The sequence below is a fragment of the Colossoma macropomum genome, unplaced genomic scaffold, assembly GCF_904425465.1.
Source record: "Colossoma macropomum unplaced genomic scaffold, Colossoma_macropomum, whole genome shotgun sequence".
Lineage (NCBI taxonomy): Eukaryota > Metazoa > Chordata > Actinopteri > Characiformes > Serrasalmidae > Colossoma > Colossoma macropomum.
The window spans coordinates 15,685,429-15,694,337 of NW_023494805.1; the positions used below are offsets into that span (position 1 = coordinate 15,685,429).

The window sequence follows — 8,909 nt, forward strand, 5'->3', positions numbered from 1 at the left end:
CTGGAATTGTACTAAATGCAAAAAAAGGAACAATATTGCATTAGGCTACAGACATTTCCTTACAATGGAAAAAATGTAATTAGAAAACAGTTTTCTGTTTCTTCTTCAAATAAGCATAGGCCTCTTTCAAAAATACAAAAGCTTATTTACATGGGCATAACAGATGATGCGGAAAATATGCATATTAATAAAGCTCAAATATATGGCAGTATTATGTGATATCAGAACTTAGTATAGGCAAAATGACCTCAGTATTCATTAGTGTAATAAATTTTGTCACATTACGTCACAGTACACTAGATACAGGGTCTTGCTTTTCTTATTGATTTTAAAGCCTTTCTCCTCTTGAAAATGTTTACGTGTGAGTCAGGTTTTTACCACTCTGGAGTAATTCTTCAAAAGCATCTACTTTTCATTTCACAATTCAGAGAGTGTTTACTCCCTGGTGGAGATGGTCTCTAATAAATAGAGTGAGTAGCAGCAAATCTTTTTTTTTCCAATGATGCGGCATCTACCTGAAACAGTGCAGAGATGTGTGTCTGTATGGAACTGATATTAGGCTTAATACTGCTAAGTTAGGTGAAATATGTAGGTTGGGTAATTCAGACTATAATATTTTCAGGGCAGGAGGGTGAAAAACACCAACATGGCTGATCCGCATGGCAGTAAAATCACTGAGGAGCACCTATAAAAGAGGAAATTACCCCAGGACCTCATTTAATTTAATCCCATCTAAATAGGACTACAGGTTGTTTTGGTTGAACCGTTTGACACCAGTTTGGAACCACAAATGACACCAGAGACGAGCTTGCACAGTATTGTAAACGTTAACTGAACAGAAAGCACATTTCCATAAAGAAAACCTACTAGTTACTTAGTTTTTATGTATTTTAAACAATATGAAGCACATAGTAAATGGCATATACGGAGTATTAGTTTCAGCAGTACTGATTAAAAACTGCAATATAATTCACTTCAATAACAGTGTACCACTATCGACAAAATGTTACCGAGCACTAATAATACATAAATGTAATACAGGCAACAATGTACTATGAACTGTAATGCTTTGATTGAAAGTACTAAGCTGGTTTTGGTTACTGTTTCAGATGCGTCCACATATGCACACTTTCTGTTCAATGCGTTCGACACAGACCACAACGGCTCAGTGAGTTTTGAAGTAAGTAACACTTACTTTATTTAATATTTCAAGCCAACACATGTTGTGCAGTTAGAGTACCCAAATTCACAATGATCGTATTTTTCAAAAACTGGCTCTGTGAACACCTGCCCAACTTGCTATTTCTGTTTCTATTCATTGGGTGCACTTTAATTCTTTTTCCCCCTCTAAGGAAAACCATAAAAAGTGTTACAGCACCACATGAAATCATACTCTCCAGCCTGGGTGCTGCTGGAAGTGTCCTGTTCTCCATGCAGTCAATGTGGATTCTGAAGCTTTATTTATTAACAAGCGTTGCTTGGCCTACAGCATGTTGGCAATTAAAGAAAATGAGAATATCGCCATTATAATTTTTAATAAATGAAAGTTGGATTTATGCTTTAATTATCAGCTAGATTCTTGTGCCTGCTTCTGCTTTACTGTTGTCCTCAGGTCTGCTGGTAATTTCACAAGCCTATGTAGGATGTGCAGTCTAAGAGATCCTTTGTAGTTTATGATGTGTGAAGCACAACTGGGTGAATTATATGTCCTTTTCTTCCTGTAACTGAAGAGAGGTTTGAATCATTCTGACTGTCCTTCTGCTTGATTTGATTGCAGGATTTTGTAATGGGTCTGTCCATTCTCCTCCGAGGGACAGTCCAGGAGAAACTCAACTGGGCCTTTAACCTGTATGATATTAACAAAGATGGATATATAACGAAAGAGGTACCGTCAGTTCTAAAGCAGAGAAAACCTATTTGTTAAGAGTTTTTCACTCGCATTTTAACATGGAAAAGCAATCATTCCTGATTTCTGTCACACAGGAAATGTTAGACATCATGAAAGCCATCTACGACATGATGGGCAAATGCACATATCCTATTCTTAAAGAGGAAACTCCAAGACAACACGTGGAGATATTTTTCCAGGTAAAATGACTTTTTAAGAATATCTGGAATGACTGCATTGTTGCATTTTTGTTTTGATTTTAAAAAAAGAAGCTGCTCTTTATATTGTGTGTTTCGTGATGATTGGATCAATAGAAATGGTCCAACATTCCTATAACATGCATTAAGGTTAACAATGTTTTTGCTTGTGGATTTCATTGTGACAATTGGAGCTGGATTAGTTTTACCAGAGGAGCCCTAGTAATGTAATTTGTAAGGGTATTGACTACCTGTTTTATATGCAGAAAGCCTCATGGCCTGGATGTTCACATCCACATTAAGATTACAGTTACAGGGGTCCAAACAAACAACAAAAACTAACATCCAATTAATGTTAAACAAGAACAGCATTAGGCTGTAGATCACAGTAGTCCTGTTTTGAACTTCAGGGGGAATTCCACTTTTTCCACTCTTTCCACTATTTTTTTTTTAGTTCTGCAAGATGTAATGGTTAAGATTTAAAAGTCCTTGAGAGAAGTTTGATGTGGAATTCTTTATTCTAGTAAAACTTTCAGAGTCAGAATTGTTCACAGTGGTGGTGACAGAAACCAGATGTCTGAAGAGTTTAATGCCTCTAAAAGCTACATCACAAAGTTATTACATGAAATGATTATGAATGCCTGATGTCTGAGACGTTGTTTTACTATAGTTTTGAGATCTGATTTTGGCTTAATGTACTTTTAAAAACACATTCATGGTTTAGAGCAGGCATGTCAAACTGGCCACCTTCCAGGCCAAAGTGCTGCAGATATTAGTGTTTACCCTCATACAACACTCTGAATTCAGTTCATAAAGGCCTTGCCGATTAGCTCATGAGCTAAATCAGGTGTGTTTAATGAGGCAGTGCGCTGAAGTCTGCAGTGTTTTGTCCTGCAAGAACTGGAGACTGACATGTGGTTTAGAGGTACATGCAGAGTGTTGTAACACAAAATAATCCCCAAAGAAAACTTTTTTACCACTGTTATCTATGTCCTAACATTATCATATCAACATTACAAGCTCAAAGAAAAAATAGGTTTACTGGTTGTTTTGGATAGTTAATAATAATTAGAGGAATCTCTGGGTTTGGTCAATTATAGAAGGTAATTCACTCCAGAATGATTACTTAGCAGACCTGTATAAACTAAAGGCATTGCAGATTTGTACCTGATTAAAATCATGCATCTCTTAATAATTGCTCAGATTACAGAACCTCCCAAGGTAACACTAATCCAGCTCAAATCGAGCTTAAGAAATAGATTCTGCAATCAGTGTCCTGAGTTTAGCCTTCAGTCTGATTTATTTTCTCTAGACTTACTGTGAAAATGGGCATTTTTATGAGAAGAAGACTTTTCACTTCTCTCGTTAATCGCTGTGGTGTTCGCATACTGCTGTAGCTGTGTGTGTCAGGGTAGAGCAGAAGTGGTGATGATGAAATTGTCTTTTTTCTGTGTCTTGACAACAGAAAATGGACAAAAATAAGGATGGAGTGGTCACCATAGACGAGTTTATAGACTGCTGCCAAAATGTAAGACTTTTTAAAATTATACATACAAATACTGTGCATGCAGTTTCCTCTGTTTAGTTAAATTTCATCATCAAATATATTTGAATAAAATAATATAATGAAACTGTAGTAGTAGGATGACATTTTTGCATGGTATTGTCTTACCTATGTAAGAGTAATCAGCATTCAGTCAGTATTATTTGATCTGTGTTGCCATTTCATGATGTAGATAATGATAGGCAGGTGGGTGCACTCGCGCTGTATTTGAATGCTGCTGCTACACCTGTACCAAAATATTACAGCATAATTATGCATGACTCTTTGTGCTAAATCAGAGCTCTCCAGCCCTGGTCCTGGAGAGCTAACTTCCTGCAGAGCCTAGCTCCAACCACAATGTGCCACACCTGTTCCAGCTAACCAGCCTCTTCCCAAGTCTTTGATTGATTGGCTGGATCAGATGCATTAGAGTTAAGTAAGGGGTGGGGCATCTTATTAGATAGAGACTGGAACTAAACTCTGCAGCGAGGCAGCTCTCCAGAACCAGGATTGGAGACCACTGTGCTAAACAGTCAATTGCCTCTTACCTTCGATACAGCATTTTATTGGATAAATGTTATATACACAGGCAGTATATAGTAATGGTCCAATAATGTTATGTCATGACTTTGGCTAAGAAAAAGTACTAGAAATGTGCTTCATGTGTTCATTTAGCCAAAATCGACCAAAAAAATCAGCATCTGCCAATTTGGCTGTGAAGAAATCAGCCATAAAACTTCATGGTAATACGTATATGAAATCATAGATTCCAGTTTGTTTTGATTGTTGAGTTGGATTTGGAAGCTAGCAGCTAGAAGCTTTCACTGGGAAAGAATCTCCCTATAATGAGTGGCTCCAAGCTTGTGGGTTGCCTTATTAAAATGTAATGTCCTGTTGTTTTTATGAAGCCATCGTCTCTTGTGGCATTGAGTGTGAAATGTCTCACCTGTGCTTGTCTGTCCTCCGCAGGACGAGAACATCATGAGATCGATGCAGCTTTTTGAAAATGTCATTTAATACCTGAATGGACAAAATGTCTCTGGTGGCTGGCCAGCGCTGACTGGGACCTTTCTGCTGATTTCCTCATCAAGACAAATCTATCTGAATGGAAGTCACACAATCAATCCATAAAACACCATCTCTCTGACTCAAACCTCATTCCACTTCCTCTCATTACAGCATTTGTAATTAAAGTATTAAAGAATTAAGGTTCTTTCCCCCCGCAGTTATTACTTTGAAGGATTCTGTGCAAATGGTACATTGCACACCCCCTTACTTGTCAAATAAGAGGGCATTTGGGAAAGGAGTGCTTTTAAAGGGCGCATATCCCAAATTTGTTGTACGTTTTTTTTTTTTCCCCCCTGAGGTCAACTTTGTGTTTGTGTGGCTTTATGTAGTAGGAGTCATAATTCAGTTTTACTTGACCATTTTCAAACTCTGTTTATCTCTTAGAATTAAACAGGCTGTTTTTGTTACTGTGCCTTTAAGACTGACATGTAAATAACCTCTGTTCTGATTGGCTGCCCTCAAAAAGCAGTCCTGGCTGAAACATTCCTTAGAACTTCAAAATCAATGGGAGGAGCTAAACTGCTGTAAGCTGAATGGGTGGATATATGTAAGTGCATTAGTTTTCATGACATCACAAAAACAAAGAATTTAAAACAGGCCATTTTTGCAGCTTAGTTTGGAGTAGAGTGAGTCTTTCCTTGATATGGGCCCTTTAATCTCCAAGCCATGTTCCATTTTTAAGTTTTAGTGTTGTAACGTTTGACATAAGCGTTGTTTTTTGGACTTACTTAAAATATCTGCCTCCTCTTTCTATGATTAGATTGCACAAGTTGGCATTTTTAACGAAGATAGTACACAGCAGTAACATTTATTTCTGCCCTTAATCTTACGAGAAAGCTGAGAGAACCTGTTGAGGTCAGTGTAGGTGCTTTAACCTCAGCCGTTTTAACCCTTTACTGAACATAGCATGTTTTTGTACGCGCAGTGCATGAGGAAACAGATTTAGGGTGTCATTACTGAAGCTGACCATCCTTTAACTATGAATGATGAAGCATTTCAAAGCATTATAATGAATAAGAGTTCATTTTTAGCTACTTCGGCCCTTATTTCTGTTTGTATTTTACTTTTTGTCCGTGTGAACTTTCTCTTATGCAAGCGATATTGTTCAATTTCTACAGAAACATTCCAGAATGTTCTTATAGCTCCAAGCCACAAAAGGTCCAAAAGACATTTCCAGAGTACGGAAAAGAGATACTGTATCATTTTTAAAAATGTATTTAATATAGATATCTACTGTTTTTCAACTTTGTTCATGATTATTTGCCAACCAGAACAAAAATAATAAATAATATGTATATGAAATAATAGATTCCAGGTTTGTTTTCATATGTTGAGTTTCAAAGCTAGCAGATAGAAGCACACAGTGTTATAGTGTAGGTTTATTATAGGAATAATACTGTCACAATATAATGCTGCTTATGTGTTTATATGTAAGTCCTATCAGATGATCACATGCTATTATCATGTTTACATTTGTTTTCAGGCACTGTGTTGCTGTTCTCAGAGCAACTTCTATTTACTAGGATTCTAACATTGTACCAAGAAATAGAGCACTGTTTGTTACTTAGCTCTACAGTATTTGGTTTGACCTTGTTATGATAAAGACTTTATCAGTATTTGTGTGTCTGCTAAGAACGTACATCATCCAAAGTCACAGGAGAGGCACTGATATGTTCCTGTCAGGGATAGGCACAAATTCTGCAAAATTCTCTAATTGTTCTGAAAAGCATTTTGCTTTGATGTTAATTTCAGGTTGTTTGGACCGACTCTTGAAGTATATCATTATTTTTGTAGATATATTTCTAGCCAGTTAACATTTCATGGCTTTTTTCAATACATTCTTTTGCAGGCTACAAGTTTGGAGCTTCCTTTCATGTCTTCCTTTTATGTCGTTCCAAGGCAGATTCATCCTTTTTATTTTTTTTTCTCCCTCAGTCTGCTTGTTTCTCTCTCTCATTCCTCCTGTTTTCCGGCATTAGGACTGATTAGCTTCCACTGTCTAAATCAAAGACATAGGGCTGCGATTGGCTGCAGCACAGACTGAGCAGCAAGCATGCTGGGTAGCAGATGTATGCTTTCCGTCACTCAGTTGCATCCAAGAGCACTTGGCAACCCGGCACAAAGTCCAAGGCAACATTTCTGACTGCTATGTACTACTCTTACCACCAGCAGTGTTATTTTATGGTGTACGCTGGGTTCTTTTCTGAGCTACTTCATTTGCATAAAATTGCTGTTTGCTGTTGTAATAGTCACTGGAACAGTTCTTTTGCCATTCGTGTTTATCGACTGATCACGTGTAATTGAAATGAAGCTACTCTTTTGTAATACTTTTTTAAACTATAGATAACATCTTTTTTTCTGGTAGACAGTGAAGCGTTTCAGTGATTAGCAGCTCTATTACAGTTCAATTATGGTTTTCTGAGGGTAAAAAGGGCACACAAGAATTTTAAACCCTCTGTTATTCAAGTAAATCGAAAGTCCACAATGTTGACTGGGATGGTGTGTTCATATTGACATGGTGCCACCTAGGGGACACTTGCTGTCTGTGCAAGTTGTACCAAAGTTAAAGGCCCCCTATTTTAAAATAAACTATTAACCAAGGGTCTTGCAACTTAACAAATAGCAAGCTTATTTAGGTTTTGGCTTTTGTTCATATTTGTTTATAATCTGTCTTTGCTTTCTTGTAGCATTCTTCCGACTGCCTTTGGAAACATGATGTCATAGCACACTTGCTGTAGAGATTCTGCATTGAGATACTGAACGTGGAAAATCTAGTAAGGATGCTGTGTGAAAGACTGGCAGCTGCATGTTTTGTGAACGAAGCTGAACGCTTCACTGCGCTAGTGAATGGCCCTTGGTGGTGGGTAGTAGTGAATGCAGCTGATCTAGTACTTTCTGTGCATATCACATGTCCCTATGGTACTAGAGGACATTTTGTGGCATAGATTCAATAAACAGCTCCGAATGTACACACTTGCTTGTGTTTTGTCTGTCAGAGAAACTAAAACAAATCTCTTTCTTGTCCTTTGGTGTTCAGTCATGCCAAATGTGTTTTATAATGAAATCAGGGCTGTCATGAATCATTGAGTAAACTTGATTACTCGATACAAAAAAAAAGTTAAAAAATGATGTCCTCAATGAATCAGCAGTGGCTTGTTGGTAATTTGCATGATGATTATGCATAATTCTCCTGCTCGTCTCTTACAGTAATAAGCATACTCTTTATGGACAAAAGTATGTGGACTCGCCCCCTAATGATCAAGTTCAGTTCAGAGATCAGCCACACCTATTGATAACAGGTGTATAAAATCAAGCAAACAGCCATGCAGTCTCCACAGACAGACATTGACAGTAGAATGGGTCGTATTGAAGAGCTCATTGGCTTTAAATGTGGCACAAGTCAGTGTGTGAAATTTCTGCCCTGCTAGATATGCCCCGGTCAACTGTAAGTGCTATTAAAGTGAAATGGAAGCATCTAGGAGCAACAGCAGCTCAGCCACAAAGCAGTAAACCACACAAACACCCAAAGCGGAGCCACCAATATCGTCTGCTGCATCACCCTCACTACAGAGTTCCTAAAAGCCTCTGGAAGCAATATCGGCACAAGAACTGTATGTCGGAAGATCACTATGCGCAGCACCATGCGTCAGCTGGAGTGGTGTAAAGCACGTCGCTACCTAAAGGAATGCATAGAGCCAAAAGTAAAGTTTGATTTGATTTCAAATAATGGCCTGGGGCTGTTTTTCAGGGTTTGGGTTCGGCCTCATAGTTCCAGTGAAGAGTATTGTTAATTCTACAGCACACAAAGAGGTTTCAGACAATTATATGCTTTCAACTTTGTGGCAGCAGTTTGGGATGAACTGGAACGGAAATTGTGAGCCAGGCCTACATCCAACATCTGTGCCTGACCTCTCTAATGCTCTTTTCACTGGATGGACACAAATTTCCACTAACACTCAAATCTTGTTGAAAGCCTTCTCAAAAGAGTGGAGGCTGGTATTGCTTCAAAGTGGGAACTAACTCCATGTTACTGGCCATGGAATGGGATGCCCAACCAACTCATATAGGTCTGATGGTCAGGTGTCCACATGCTTTTGGCCATAGAGTGTAGCCTGAAAGATATACCTTTTTTCAATGCACACAGAGTTTTATATTGTTTTTAATAAAGTCTTCTTAAAAGCTACCTAGTTTCTATTTCCAGCATTTTGGAGTC

General features: G+C 38.0%; 1 protein-coding gene across 8 annotated transcripts in view; it reads left to right on the plus strand.

Annotated features, from left to right (window-relative positions):
* The window catches only part of kcnip4 (Kv channel interacting protein 4), a 195,422-nt gene extending 190,292 nt beyond the window's left edge, over positions 1-5,130 (plus strand). For all 8 annotated transcript variants that reach the window (XM_036597413.1, XM_036597409.1, XM_036597410.1 and 5 more), the window contains 5 exons: positions 1,110-1,180; positions 1,778-1,885; positions 1,984-2,088; positions 3,551-3,613; positions 4,598-5,130. In XM_036597413.1, coding sequence (XP_036453306.1) covers positions 1,110-1,180; positions 1,778-1,885; positions 1,984-2,088; positions 3,551-3,613; positions 4,598-4,645 — 395 coding nt within the window. In that variant the 3' untranslated portion in view covers positions 4,646-5,130. The remainder of the gene's footprint in view (positions 1-1,109; positions 1,181-1,777; positions 1,886-1,983; positions 2,089-3,550; positions 3,614-4,597) is intronic.
* Positions 5,131-8,909: the final 3,779 nt, after the last annotated feature.